At 38.2% G+C, this 16,584-nt stretch overlaps 1 protein-coding gene across 1 annotated transcript in view; it reads left to right on the forward strand.

The window, feature by feature from the left end:
* bowl (brother of odd with entrails limited) overlaps positions 1-10,237 on the forward strand; it is a 58,216-nt gene extending 47,979 nt beyond the window's left edge. Inside the window, exons 2-3 of the mRNA XM_073971262.1 lie at positions 6,542-7,329; positions 7,389-10,237. Coding sequence (XP_073827363.1) covers positions 6,746-7,329; positions 7,389-9,162 — 2,358 coding nt within the window. The 5' untranslated portion in view covers positions 6,542-6,745 and the 3' untranslated portion in view covers positions 9,163-10,237. The remainder of the gene's footprint in view (positions 1-6,541; positions 7,330-7,388) is intronic.
* The last annotated feature ends 6,347 nt before the right edge of the window (positions 10,238-16,584 follow it).

Genomic DNA, 16,584 nt, shown 5'->3' on the forward strand with positions numbered 1-16,584 from the left:
GTTGTCTTCAAATACGACTTTGAGGTTGTCTATAAAGACGAAGTTGGGGTTGCCTATAAACACGACTTGTAGATCGTATATAATCGTCGCCGTTTTTGACAGTCATAGATACATTCCCAAGGGTTATAACAATAACACTTGGAGCTCGTCTATAAAGACTACATGGAGGTCTTTAAAGGCTACTTGGAGGACGACTTTGAAGTTGTCTACAAATAAGACTTTGAGATTGCCTATAAACACGACTTGTAGATCGTATATAATCGTCGCCGTTTTGATCTTCTTTACATCTATGAGACTTCATGCCAATGTCGCTATACTCATTGTTGTAGTTGTTGTTTTATCGTAGAACTAAAAATTAATTCTATGAAATGAGATCAAGTTGTGTGTGGAACACGAGAAGGAGATAAGGTTCCATGTTACCATTATTATATGGCCCAAGCGACTCAATGTCTGATAACGAACGACAAGAACTAACAAACAATAGCAACAGTTCCATCTTTGAACGCACACACACACACCTGCGCCTCGTAAATGTGTCAACACGACTCTTGGTAGGTTGGTTGGTGGCTGGTGTTGATGATAGCGATGGTGGTGATGATGATGATGATTGCTGAGCTGGCATTGTTGGTGGCCCCCGTTTTCCAGTGTATATTGTTTCTTAACAAACAGTAGTGGTTCGAGGCAACAGCAGCAGCTAACTCTGCTGCTGCTGCTGCCAGCACAACCAGAGACTCGTGGGCTGTGTATGACTTCTCCTAGAACTGGAAAAATATCATTATTGGTAGTACACAATACAGTTATCAGCAGAAAAAATACAATTGTAAATATTAGGACTATTGTGGAGCGAAAAAAGGTAATAATTCTAAAGAGTAGATAAAAACAACCTAACAGTGTCATAAACATATGATATGGGAATTGTTGTTGCCGACCAAGGCAGAGGAGAAGGAGGCGGAGGGGTAAAATAAATGTTTGCCAGACAAATGGAATTCATATGAATTTTATTGATCAATAATAAATGTTGGTTGTTAAAAAACAAAACAAAAATTTGGTATTTGGTAAAAACAAATGTTTACTTGGAGCGAGATAAAAGCAAAGTAGCAAAATTTTTTATAAGAAAAAAAAATCGATCAAAAAATGTGAATTCTTCACGGACCAAATTCAGTTATTCGGATTAGTATTACCTAAAATATAAAAAAACATATAACAAATTATAATATATAATTTTTTTATATAATACGTAAAGCGTATAATATAAAACATACTTACTTACTTAGCTGGCCCATTACAGAACATTTGTTCCATAGACCGAACTAAGAAAAGATCTACAATTCTCTCTGTTTAGTGCTTCGCTTTTTGGAATACCTCGCCTTGTCATCTCTTCATCCACTTGGTTGCGCCATCTATTCTTTGACCTGCCAATTCGAATTTATACGCCTTTTTAGCGGGTTCATCATCGCTCATTCTTATGATATGGCCTAGCCAACGCAATCGCTGCATCTCGATACGTTTAACTATATTGATGTCGTTGTATAGCAGATACAGCTCGTGGTTCATACGACGTCGATATTCACAATCAACGCAGATTGATCTTTGGAAGAATTTTTCTCTCGTACACGCAAGTACCCAGGCTTCGGAACCATACATCAACGCGGGTAGTAGCAGTGTTTTGTAAAGCGTTATTTTTGTTTGACGAGTTGTGGCTTTGTTTTTAAACTGCTTACTTAAGCCAAAGTAGCATCTGTTGGCCAATACAATTCTTCTTTTTATTTCACAACTGATGTCGTTTGTTTGGTTTACGGCGGTACCGAGGTATACGAAGTCTTTTACTACCTCAAAATTATTGGAACCATTTCAACAGTTGGTCCGATCTCAATGGACGCATTGCGCGTCGACACCATCAGCTTGGTCTTCTCGTCGTTTACCGCCAGATCCACTTCAGCAGATTCTCCTTCAACCTTCATAAAGGTATCAGTTACTTCTTTTACTGATCGTCCCATGATGTCTATATCATCAGCATAAGCAAGTAACATGTGGCTATTGGTGTAGATTGTGCCACTTCTTTTGACGTTTGCCTCTCGTATAACCTTTTCTAGCAGGATGTTGAAAAGATCACACGAAAGGCTGTCTCCTTGCCTGAAACCTCTTTTGGTACAAAACTCTTCGGAGAGGTCATTTTACAAAGCCGAATGAGCTTTGAGGGGATACCAAATTCAGACATTGCTTGGAATACCTTTGAACATAGCGGGCTGTCGAAGGCTGCTTTATAATCGACAACAAGTAAAAAAGTGTCAGTCGGCTTTGCCGACAGATATATACCCTCAGCCAATGTTAAGCGAAATGCATTTAAGGTCTCTTCAGAATTTGGTGGCCCTTTTTGGATATTTGAACTTGCCGACAAAAATGTGGATTAGGAATTAACTGCACTAATACATAAATGTTAAACTTTTGTAGGGCAGGTACCCTTAGTGAGGACCGATATGGGCCATTTTAGAAGTTAAACTAAATTTTGATAAAATATTAGGAGATCCAAAGTTTGGACCAAATTGGTTGCCCCATTCAAGTGATATCGTCCTAGCATTTTACTGGCACTTTTTTAAACATTGGGGACAAAGTTGTGGACCGGTATTGCCCATGAAACTAAGTTTGGATATAATATGACGAAGACCAAATGTTGGACCAAGTCGGTTAAACAGTTCCATAGTTATCGTGCTCTCCGACCGCCACATATGGTGACATAGGGGTTTTTTACACCTTTCGGGCTATTTTCCCAAGAAATATGGACTTGCCCCTGAAAAAACTTTTACCTTCGTAACGGAGGTAGCGAATGCAAATCGCTTCAACGAAAATCAAAGTGATTCGAGAGCTGGTCTTAAAGTGAACTTATCCGAAATTTTGTGTGAGTGGTACCAGAAGGAGTAGACAAATATAGTCCATATTCGAACCTGATCTATATCTGGTAGATATATTAGTATGTGCAAAGTATAGATTACATCGGTCACTCCCTTCAAGAGTTATCGTGCGCACATTTTTTTCGAACATTTTTGAACTTTTGTGGGGGAGGTACCTGAAGAAGTGGCCCGATATAGCCCATCTTCGAATTTAAACTATGCTTTGATAAAATATTACGAACGCCAAATTTTGAACCGAATCGACAGATCTGTTCGAGAGTTATCTTGCGCTCCAACCACTACACAAGGTGTCATAGGGGCTTTTTGCACCTTTCCGGCCATTTTCTCAGGAAGTATGGACTTGCCCCTAATGAAACTTGTACCGTCGTATGGGGGGAATGAATACAAGTTGCTGCAACAAAATCAAAGCGATTCGAGAGCAGGTCCTCAACTGAACTTATCCGAAATTTTGTGTGGGAGGTACCCGAAGGAGTGGGCCGATTGTGTCTATATTGGAACCTCGTCTAAGTCTGGTAGAAATTTCACGATGTGCAAAGTATGGATCAAATCGGTTACTCCCTTCAAGAGTTATCATACCCACAAATTTTCCGAACATTTTGGAACTTTTGTGGGGGAGGTACCGGAAGGAGTGGACCGATATAACCCATCTTCGAACTTAAACTAAGTTTGGACAAAATATTGCGAAAGCCAAATTTTGGACCAAATCGGTTCATCCGTTCGATAGTTATCTTGCGCACCAGCCAGCCAGACAGACAGACGGACGGACATTGCTCAATCGACTCCAAATTGTCTGAAACACATTTCGTCCAAACATACTTGGGGTCTAAAACCATTATTTCGATGAGGCACATTTTGCCCGTATGAAAGTGTATATACCCTTTCTAGCCTAAAGGCTGAGGGTATAAAAAGGTGGTAGGTGTCGATCTGCATCTCTTGGGTCTTCTCCAGGATTTGTCGCAGGGTAAATATCTGGTCAATGGTGGACTTGCCAGGTCTAAAGCCGCATTGGTATGGTCCAAATATTTCGTTGACCATGGGCTTTAGTCATTTGCACAATATCCCTGACACTATCTTGTAGGCGATAGGGAGAAGACTTATGCCCCTATAGTTGGAGCATAAAGTCTTATCTCCTTTCTTATGGACGGGACACAGAATGCTCAGGTTCCAATCGTTGGGTATGCATTCTTTCTGCCAGATGGAGCTAACTAGCTGATGCATACACCTTATCAGCGTGTCGCCTCCGGTTTTAAACAGCCCGGCTGGTAGGCCATCAGCTCCTGCTCCCTTATTGTTCTTCAGCCGGTTTATTGCTGTCTTTACCTCATCTTGGTCGGGTGGTATACATTCAATACCATCTTGTGGGATTGGGTCTTTGGTATCTTCGCCGTCTTCGCTGCTATTGGATACCAACAGTTTTGAAAAATGTTCTTTCCATATCCTGAACACACTATCTGTATCAGTTACCAGATTACCTTGCTGGTCTCTACAAGAGGATGTGTCTGTACCAAAGCCATCAGTTTGATGTTTCACTCTTTGGTAGAATTTTCGGACTTCATTCTGTCTCCTGTACATCTCGATTTGTTCACACTTTCGCCTTTCCATCTCTCTCTCATTTTCCTGCGGAAATGACATTTCTCCTCTCTCCTTTTCTACCGATACCTCTCTCGTGCACTACGCGTTGCTACTGATTGTAAAATAGCCCTATATGCCGCATTTTGCTCTTCGGTAGCAGCACGACACTCCTGGTCATACCATGGATTCCTTGGTGGAGGTCTCTGGTATCCAAGTATGTGCCAGTTCCAAAGCCATCAGTTTGATGTTTCACTCTTTGGTAGAACGTTTGGACTTCATTCTGTCTCCTGTACATCTCGATTACTGCCGCTTTTCCATCTCTCTCTTTTTCCTGCAGAAAAGACGTTTCTCCTCTCTCCTTTTCTCCCGATACCTCTCTCGTGCGCTACGCGTTGCTACTGATTGTAAAGTAGCCCTATATGCCCCATTTTTCTCTTCGGTAGCAGCACGACACTCCTGCATGGAGTGGGCAATGTTTCGCCATTGTCCTGATATGTTATCGGGACGAGGAGTGCTTTGATTAAGCACTTAGGCCAGTTGAGTGGAATATGCTGTGGCTATTTGTTGTGTTTGCAGCCTATCGATGTCCAACTTCCGTGTTGGGTCTGTTCGCACTTTGTTTGCTACGTTTAATCTGGTAGGTACCTTTGCTGCAACAACATAGTGGTCCGAGTCTATGTTTGAACCTCGGAACGATCGTACATCCAACACGCTTGATGCATGTCTTCCATCTATCACAACATGATCAATTCGATTACTTGTTCTTTGATCTGGCGACAGCCAGGTGCCCTTATAAATATCGAGATGATTAAATCTGGTACTGCTAACTACCATGTTTTTTGCAGCTGCAAAGTATATCCGGGTCATACCATTGTCAGATGTTTCACTGGGAGACTGAATTTCCCGACTGTTGGGCCAAAGATATTCTCCTTTCCAATTTTGGAATTAAAATCGCCTAGTATAATTTTTATCGAATTGCAGCGAGTCTTTCATTCACTGGGGTGAAGCTAGAGACCAGATGTTTTAACCTCCGACCAACTACAAATCCGCAACCAAACTCATGCTTTGTGTCATGGCAGCTATAATACAGTGCGTCACCTTTAGGTGTTGTTGTCACGCCTTTCCCGTTCCATCGTATCTCCTGTATGACAGTAATATCGGCCTTGTAATTTTCAAGTACATCTGCCAATGCGTAAACTGCACCTTCTCTATAAAGAGTGCGAACATTCCAATTGCAGATTCGCAGATCATGGTCCTTAAAACGTTTGCGGGGTTCGTCAACTTTAGAGGGGTTTGTTTTTCTTTTCTTTAGTTTTTTCATAGTAGGCTGTTTTTTCTAACCCGACGCCCAAACCCAAGTTTTTAATGTTCTCACTACTTTAACGGGTGTTAAAGATAGCTCCCCAAGTGACACCACGGGGAGGTAAGTGTCCACTTGAGATGAAAGAGGGACAATGATAAGTCCTGGACTTTGCCATGTTAAAGGCGGTCAGGACAGTTTCTTGGTATCTTTCATCCACTATGTCACCAAATATAAAAAATAGGGCTTGCGATTTCAAAAATCCGAATACATTTCTCCAGTGAAATTTCATACATTCCGATAAAAACAATAAAAACAGTACCAACTGACTTTTTATTACCACTACAACAACATCAGCCATAATTTTTGTTGTATTGTGAAAAACCCCAGAAATTGTTGAGATAAAAAAACCGTAACATTCACAATGACTGTCGTTATGGAACTGTATGAACAACAACAACAACAACACCAACGAAGTCACTAACAGCTCATGAAAAGCAAATAACACCAACACACTGAACCGATGGATATATGACTTGGAACTGGGGGGAATATAATTTAGATTAGATGAATTTTTCTCACTTCGTCTGTTGTTTTTTTACGATGGATAATAAATCCGGAATATTTCATGTTTGCAGGTTATCTTAATACCCTTAGCATGCCATTCATGGCTCCTGTTCTTTATTTCGAGAACAAAAAAAAAACGAGAATTTGGAATTATCTGAATAACAAATTTATTTTTTATTGTATCTACTTACAGATCGTAACTTGGAAGCAGAAGCAACGGCAGTCAGAATGTGAGACAAAATTATGACAAGAGAACATTAAGAACTGCGGCGGAAAGTTTTCAAAATAGAAAAACTTTAAAATTTGACTGGCAAACCAGGATCTCTAAATAAATCTAACAGAAAAAACCCACCTCAACACCCACCACCTGAAGAAGTTCCTGTGACAGTAGAACAAAATGTCAAACACAAATCCCTCCACGTCGGCCTTTGTGCCCGTACTGCCCTCACATCGTAATCCATTACGAGCCCCCGGCTCTTTGTATGGCAGCATGATGGATGGTGATCCCAGCAAAGATCCCAAAAGGGGTTCAAATTTTGAAATTATGGCCATGATGGCCGATAAACGTAAAGAATTAGCTTTAAGAGAGGCTGCTGTGGCGGCAGCCATGTTAATGCCACGACCAGGACAGGGACCACCACCAGGCGTTCCAGGTTCGGTTATGTATCCACCACCATATCTGGCTGGGCCAGGACCATCACCAACAGGTGCTGGTAGTTTTACCTTTCCTCCAGGGGCAGCTGGCCTATTTCCTCCTGGACTACCACCTTCAATGCATGCCGGTTTGGATAGACGTTTGCTGAGAGCTCCTGGCAGGGCTTCCCGACCCAAAAAACAATTCATTTGTAAATTTTGTAATCGTCAATTTACCAAGTCATACAATTTGCTGATACACGAACGCACCCACACCGATGAGAGGCCATATTCGTGTGATATTTGTGGTAAGGCTTTTAGGAGGCAGGATCACTTGAGGGATCATAGGTGAGTTGAGGAAAAATTTCAACATAATTTCCAATTTTTAATCCTATTACTCCTTACAGATACATACACTCCAAGGAGAAGCCTTTCAAATGCACGGAATGCGGCAAGGGTTTCTGCCAGTCGCGTACCCTGGCGGTACACAAGATTCTGCACATGGAAGAATCGCCCCACAAATGCCCGGTTTGTAGTCGCAGCTTTAATCAACGTTCCAATTTGAAAACCCATTTGCTCACCCACACCGATCACAAGCCCTACGAATGCAATTCCTGCGGCAAAGTGTTTAGACGTAATTGTGATTTGCGACGCCATACCCTTACCCATGCTGTGGGTGATGTCCCCGGGGAATATGTTGATGTGGTGGAAGAAGAAGATGATAATGGCCGCAATTTAAGTGGTGATGAAGAAGATTCCCTGCTAGAAGTAGACTCACCACGTAATTCTCCCATCCAACGGCATGGTTCCCCAAACCACGAATTGGATCAGGAACACGATGACGATGATGAGTTGGAGGGTGATCAACGTATCTCCATGGCTGAACGTTTGTCGTTGAAGCGCAAGGCCCAATTTGATCGTGAAGCTTTGGAAGATGATTCCGATGATGAGTTGGCCGAGGAAAATGAAGATGAGGAAGAAGAAGATGTTCGTGATAAAGATCCCAAGGCCAATGTCAAACAGGAATTAATGGAAAAATCCCAACGTAAGACGGAAGATGTTGTGGATGGCAACAATCAATATCAGGGTGTGACCCACTGCCACCACGAAGGTGGTACCCAATATACCATGAGACCCAGTCATGAGTTCCAACGCAATGGTGAAGAATCTGGTCCGCCGGGAGCAGGACTTAACGCACCACCTGATTATTTAATGGCCAGTACCTCGTCTGGCATTAGCAGTTTTATGCCAGGACCACCAATGCCAGGTCATGATGCCAGCGATCCTTATATGCCCTTACTGCATGTACGTAGAGATCTCCATAGCACAAAACCACCCATGATGGGTGGAGCCACCGATTTGAAGGTACAACAAATACAGCCGGGCGGAGGAGGAGGAGGTATACCTCCAGGGGCAGCTGGTTTACAGGGAGTTATCATGGATGCCAGTGGGAAAAACCAACCACCACCTCCCCAGTCTCAACCAGCACCACCACCAGCCCAACCCCAACCAACTGCACCCTTACATTCACCCCATGAAGCAGTGCCATCATTTTTGGGTTCCATACCCATACGCAAAAGGGCCTTGGGTATGGAATTTGAACACATGCATGCGGCTGCCCATGCCTTGGGTCAAAGACCCCCACCATTTGCCACGGCTGGTAATATGTATGCCCTAAATATGTCAAGACCCCATTTACATGCCTTACAAAGTGCAGCTGCAGCAGCATCTGCCTTGAAACTGGGGCCCAACACAGTGCCGCCTAGCCATTTAGGACCACCACCGCCAGGAATGTCTAACAAGCCTGGGCCTTACCTACCCACTAATTATCACATACAAGTTGGAACCGGACCCGATAAAGCTATGGCACCCAGTTTAGCGGAACCCTATATGCAACATGTCTCACGTAATCTGCCCATGGAGGGTAATTCTCCCACACCAAACAATACAAATCCATCATCTGCAACTTCCTCGGCATCCTCAGCTACTTCCTGCAATTCCTCGACGTCATTATCCTCCCCAACAGCAGCAGCAGGACCATCTTCATCCACATCAGCGAATAGAAATCAGCAACCAACAATAGCGGGTCCATCAAGCCATCAGCAAGCCGCCCACCCGCCACCACCAGCACCGGTAAAACGTTCAACAGGTTTCAGCATTGAAGACATAATGAGACGCTAAACAAACAACAACGACTACTACTTAAAAATTCCAAGATTTCCTTTCTGCTAAAAATTTATTTTTAAGATAAGAAAATAGCTTTAAGAAAAGTTAGGTTAGGTTAAGAATTTAAGAGAGAAAAATACTTAGGTATAGGAAAGCTTATAAACAGAAAACAAGAACAATTGTTTTAAGGAAGGCTCATTATAAAAAATATATAAAATTTTTAATATTTTATAATTAAACATTTTTTTCCATTTTATTATTTTTTAAATTGATGTCTCCTTTAATGCAATTGAAATTGTTAATATATCCATCTTTACGTTATTAAGATTATTTCAAAAAAGGCTTTTGATTTGAAAAAATACAAACTTTTAAAACATTCCTTTACCCTCCATCCATAGTTTAAGTTATTTTCGTTTAGATTTAAGACAAACAAATGATTCTTCCATTATTACTGCCTTATTACTATTCCATAAAAAAATATATATAAGGTTATAATTGTTGTACAATTAAAAATAAAAATCATAATTTTTATTTTTTACTTTTCTTATATTATTTTACTTCTTAATTGTATATTTAATAAAATTATTTGTTTAATAAAATCCCCCCTAAGTTTACTTGCCTGAACACTTAGTGTTCAACCACCCCCACATCTTCCATTCCTTGGCAAATTCTTCTTGTTCAATTTAAACAATGAATTTTTAAGTTTTAAATAAATATTTTTTAAAATAAGTAGACATTTACTTATTTGACTAGTATACAATTAGCTTATAATTAAAGTATTACTTTAAATATTTGTTTCTAAGTTTATATAATAATTCAATATTATTTTTTATCATGGAAACTAATTTCCATTTTAATTTAAATAAGATGATTTTTTTTTAATTTTCCCCATTGAGTCTAATTTTCTAGTTTGGATTTAATGTAGTGTAAGAGTAAGACATAAGTTTAAGTTATGCTTTAAGTGCCTACCTTATATATAATGAACGTAATTTGAATTACGTGTTGATTTATCAATCCTATAAAGTCTTCCTCTGTTTCAACAAATTTATCTATTAAATAAAGTATCAAAATAAATATATTATTTACAAAACAATGATGTTTATTTGAAATACCACTAATTAACAATTCCACGATTTGGGGTTTAAAATATACTTTAAAAAATTCCAGGAGTTGGGGTTTAAAATATAAAAAATTCCACGAGTTGGGATTTAAAATATAAAAAGTTCAAGGATTTGGGGTTTAAAATATAAAAATTTCACGAGTTGGGTTTTCAAAAATTAAAAAATCAACGAGTTGGGGTTTTAAATATAATTTAATTTAATTTTAATTTAATTGGGTTTTAAAATAAACAAGTAAGAAAAGCGTTAAGTTCGGTCGGGCCGAACTTTTTATACCCTCCACCACAAATTTCAGCCATTTCGATGGATTAATGTGGCCACAACCTTCAAAATACCGAAATTCGGAAGGTACAGTTCTATGGGGGCTATATGATGGCGTGGACCTATACCTACAAATTTCTGGGGGAAAGTTTTATACGCCTAAAGAAGACTAAATACCAAATTTCAGCCATCTCGGTGTGATAATGAGACTAAAACTTTCAAAATATCGAAAATCGGGAGATATTGCATTAAGGGGGCTGTACCAACACGTGGACCTATATAAACATTTTATGGTAGAAATGTTTCTTAGCCTCTGGAAACACAAAATACAAATATATTAAAATGACGCGTACTTTATAAGGGGCCTTATGTGGGGGCTATGCCAAAACGTGGACCTATATAACCCAACTTTGGTAGGAATGTTTTCTGGCCTCTGAAGACACAAAATACCAAATTACAACCAATTCTGTGGTCAAATGGGTCTAATACATTCAAAATATATTAAAACGACGAGTACTTTATATGGGGCCTTATATGGGGGCTATACCAACACGTGGACCTATATAACCCAACTTTGGTAGGAATATTTGTTGGCCTCTGGAGACACAAAGTACCAAATTACAACCAATTCGGTGGTAAAATGGGTCAAATATCTTAAAAATTCATTAAAACGACGACGCGTCACGCGCAGCGTTGCCGATAGTTTTTGGTCGGAAATCGTCAAAAAATCGTCAAATCGTCAACGAAATTTGGAAAATCGTCAAAAAATCGTGATCATGATCCAAAACTAGGTTTGGTTTGGTCTGACAACATAAAATGTACAACCCACAGCAATAAATATAACCCAATCTCACATAAAGGGTTGTCCCTAGTTGGGCAGACCAAAAAAACTCATTTTCTTGAATTGTTTTTAAAGAAATTACCAATTTTTTATGTTCTTTCATCAAGAAAAAAAGAGCATATCTTATACTACTTTTGGTATTTTTGTTGTTGAAAAATATTGCAAAGTCTTGTGGTAAATGGCTATCTGCGAAACCCTTTTTTGTAAAAGCGTTTTGCGATGCCAACGATGACTCGAAAACGGATGGGTCGATTATCGTACATGTTGAAAGCTTTTTAAGGACCTATTAATCTTGTCTTAAGGCGAAACAGAATTTTAAACAAACATTTTTATAAAAAAAAAATTAACTGAGAAAGTCAAAATTTCGATTTTAACGAAAAAAATTGACTGTTTTTTTTCAGGCAAAATTTTTTTAAAAACTGTCTCGCTTAAGTGCAAGCCTTTTATTTATTAAACTAGCAAAGTGCCCGCTACTTCGTATGCGGAAAGGATATAAAAAACATATAAACAATATATAATATGGAAATGCCGAGCACTGAAAATTAACAGCGAGACCAACATTGCACAGCAATACTCTAAATCCAAAAAATACCGATTCCAGCACTGTCCCTACACCCAATAGTACGATTTTCCAAAACTGCCTCAATCCTTCACTGGTATAATTAATTAATTACTGGTGAAATCTTAATTCCAATAACAGGATTCGTGCCCATAAGTACGAATTTCAAAAACTACCTCCATGTCTCAATCCTATACTCCAACCGTAGTCTTACCAAATTCACCTGTACCAAATTTAGTAATTTTCGTACCCATAAGTACGAATTTCCAAAACTACCTTAATCCTATACTCCAACAGTAATCTCAATTCTAATTTCAAGGTTTCCAGATTCCAAATCCCAATTGTACCAAATTTAGTACTTTTCGTTCCCATAAGTACGAATTTCCAAAACTACCACAATCCTACACTCCAACAGAAATCTCAATAACACATTTCAGGATTCTAGGTCTATCCGTTCACCCAAATCCAAATTATACCAAATTTATTGCTTTTCGTATCCCTAAGTACGAATTTCCAAAACTAACTCCATCTTACACCCCAACAACAAGCTTAATTTTAAATGTCATTATTCCAGCTCTGTTCGTTCACCCAAATCCAAATTTGGTACTTTTTGTAGTCATAAATACGAATTTTCAAAACTACTTCCATTTTACACTCCAAATGTAGCCTACGAAGTACGAATTTCCAAATTATCTCAATCCCATACTCTAACATCAATGTTAATTCGAAATTTCAGGGCTCTATCCGTTCACCCTAAATCCAAATTTAGTTCCACTTAGTACTTTTCGTAAACTTAAGTACAAATTTTCAAAACAACTTCCATTCTACAATCCAACAGTAGCCAGTCTTATACTCCAGCAGCAAATTTTATTCCAAATTTCAGAAATTCAGCTCTATCCGCTGACCCAAATCTTAATTGTACGAAATTTATTACTTTTCGTAACCCATAAGAAAGAATTTCCAAATTGTCTCCATACTACAACATCAATCTTAATTCAAAATTTCAGGATTCCAGCTCTATCCGTTCGCCCAAATCGTAATTCTACCAAATTTAGTACCATTTAGTACCTCTCGTACCCATAAGTACGAATTTTCAAAACTACTTCCATTCTACTCTCTAACATCAGCCTTAATACAAATTTCAGGATTCCAGCTCTATCAGTTCGCCTAAATTATAATTGTACCAATTTTAGTATCATTTAGTACTTTTCGTACCCATAAGTACGAATTTTCAAAACTACTTCCGTTCTAGTCTCCAGCTCCATCCGTTCACCCAAATCGTAATTGTACCAAATTTAGTACCATTTAGTACTTCTCGTACCCATAAGTACGAATTTTCAAAACTACTTCCATTCTACCCTCCAACTGCAGCCTTAATTCAAAATTTCCGGACTCCAGCTCTATCCGCTCAACCTAAATCCAAATTGTACAAAATGTAGTACCATTTAGTAAGTCCATATTTATATTAGACAATTTTCCTTTCGGCAATTGTCAGTTTGAAGGTGAGAGAGGTGAGGCATATGGTAACCCTTTGCCTCTCAACACCCTCTCTCACCGACAAACTGACAATTGCTTCAAGGAAAATTGCCTAATGTAAATATGGACTACTTGTCATACTCATAAGTACGAATTTTCAAAACTCCTTCCATTCTACTCTCTAACAGCAGCCTTAACCCAAATTTCAGGATTCCAGCTCTATCCGTTCGCTCAAATCGTAATTATACCAAATTTAGTACCATTTAGTACTTTTCGTACGAATAAGTACGAATTTTCAAGACTACTTCCGTTCTACTCTCCAACAGTAGCCTTAGTTCAAAATTTCAGGATTCCAACTCCATCCGTTCGCCCAAATCGTAATTGTTCCAAATTTAGTACCATTTAGTACTCTTCGTGCCCATAAGTACGAATTTTCAAAACAACTTCCATTCTACCCTCCAACTGTAGCCTTAATTCAAAATTTTAGGATTCCAGGTCTATCCGTTCAACGTAAATACAAATTGTACAAAATTTAGTACTTGCCGTACCCATAAGTACGAATTTTCAAAACTACTTCCATTCTACTCTCTAACAGCAGCCTTAATTAAAATTTCAGGATACCAGCTCTATCCGTTCGCCCAAATCGTAATTGTACCAAATTTAGTAATCTTCGTACCCATAAGTACGAATTATCAAACTACTTCCATTCTACCCTCTAACTGTAGCCTTAATTACAAATTTCAGGATTCCAGCTCTATCTGTTCAACCTAAATCCAAATTGTACCAAATTTAGTACCATTTAGTAGTTTTCGTACCCATGAGTACGATTTTTTAAAACTACATCCATTTTACTCTCCAACTGTAGCCTTAGTTCAAAATTTTAGGATTCCAGCTCTATCCGTTCGCCCAAATCATAATTGTACCAAAATTAGTACCATTTAGTACTTTTCGTACCCAGAAGTACGAATTTTCAAAACTACGTCCATTCTACTCTCCAACAGTAGCCTTAATTCAAAATTTCAGGATTCCAGCTCTATCTGTTCAACCTAAATCCAATTGTACCAAATTTAGTACTATTTAGTACTTTTCGTACCCATGAGTACGATTTTTTAAAACTACATCCATTTTACTCTCCAACAGTAGCCTTAGTTCAAAATTTCAGGATTCCAGCTCTATCCGTTCAACCTAAATCCAAATTGTACCAAATTTAGTACCATTTAGTACTTTTCGTACGCATAAGTACGAACTTTTAAAACTACTTCCATTTTACTCTCCAACAGTAGGCTTAGTTCAAAATTTCAGGATTCCAGCTCTATCCGTTCGCCCAAAACAAAATTGTACCAAATGTAGTACCATTTATTACTTTTCGTACCCATAAGTACGAATTTTCAAAACTACTTCCATTTTACTCTCCAACAGTAGCCTTAGTTCAAAATTTCAGGATTCCAGCTCTATCCGTTCGCCCAAATCATAATTGTACCAAATTTAGTACCATTTAGTACTTTTCGCACACATGTGTACACTTTTCCTAAACCACCTCCTTATGTCAACCGTACGTTTTAACATTGATTCTCACACCAAATTTCAATCTTTAATCTTTATCCGTTCACAAAATGCGAATTGGTACCAAATTTAGTACACTTTAGTACTTTTCGTACACTTATAGTTCGAATTTCCAAAAACCCTTTAGCACATCTTTCCTACACTCCATCAGTGACCTACATTCCAAATTTCAAAGTTCTAGCTGTACCGGTTCGCCAAATACAAACGGTACTATATTTAGTACCTTTTAGTACTTTTCGTACCCTTCCAGTTCGAATTTCCAAAAACCCAGCCTTATCTGACCCCTTCGGACCAAGAGTGATCCACACCCAAAATTTCAGGATTCTAGCTTCAGCCGTTTCGTCTGGGCGTTGATGAATCAATCAGTCAGTCAGTCAGTCAGTGAGTCAATCACTTTACTCTTTTATTAATATAGATAAGCTCACCATGTGAAGATCGGTCAATTCGGTTTCGAGCTATCGTTGGCACCGACTTCAAAAATGCCATTTCGAGAAAAACGCGTTTAAAGTATCTATGCTACATACAAATCTCAAGAAATTTTTCCCATCTTGAATTTTTTGCGGCATACTCCACACTAGGGTTATGACTTTTTGACATTTTTTCTCAAAAATAATTTCCTGTAGCAGGGATGAATGAACTTTTGCCTATTAATCACTATGCTATCGTTTATTCCATTGAAATATAAAAAAGGTTCACGCACAAATCGATTTTAAAAAAATAATTTTTTAAAAAAATATATGAAATGAAAAAAAAATTTTTTCAAAAAATTATTTTTTGTTGCACTAATGAATAAATATAAGCCTACTAATAACTATAATAACGTTTATTTTATTCAAATATTAAAAAAGTCGCGAAAAAAGTCACTTTGAAAATTTTAAATTTTTAGTTTTTTGTTAAAAAATTATATTTTTGAATAAAAGTGTTACGACATTTTTACGATTCTCAGAATTGTGAGATAGTGAGAAATAAATTGTATGCCATTTTAATTATCTCAGGTGACTCTAAAGTTTATTTTCAACTATATATCTGTTTTCAGTGACTTCAAAAAATTGTCCATAATTTTGATAAATTAAAATTTTAAAATCATTTTGTGCGGTTTTTTCGCCGAATCACCTTATAATTAAGATTTTATATAATCTTATGGCAAAACTCATCATGCTATGATACAGGGATATGAGGTTGTAAAAAAGTCATAACCCTACTCCACACTACCTGTACTTCAAAATAAGCCAATATTTTTTTTGAAAGTGACAAGAAGAGGTAGTCCCTTAGGCACCGCTATAAAACAGCATTCAGAAGATGATAGTTGTGGTTTTCTAGTTTGCATTAATGCAGCAAGGTAAAGCTGGGTACACTTTGCCAGTTTTGAATGACAGATTAGCTCAAACATCGCTTGCTTGACAGTGTGACCGCCCATGTTTGTCGGTACACGTACATTTGGTTGATGGGCAGTCGAAAATCGACAAAAAATTTCATTAAAGAGGACATGGGTCGGAAGTATTATATCTCGAAGATTTTCATTCTTAACAATCCTACATGAAAATTTTCAGCTGATGTAAATCCAAGATGAAAATACCTATGAAAATACCTCTATTCCAGATATGTGCCTAAATAAAGCC

The sequence above is a fragment of the Musca autumnalis genome, unplaced genomic scaffold (assembly GCF_047663935.1).
Source record: "Musca autumnalis isolate F117 unplaced genomic scaffold, ASM4766393v1 scaffold_2, whole genome shotgun sequence".
Taxonomy (NCBI): domain Eukaryota; kingdom Metazoa; phylum Arthropoda; class Insecta; order Diptera; family Muscidae; genus Musca; species Musca autumnalis.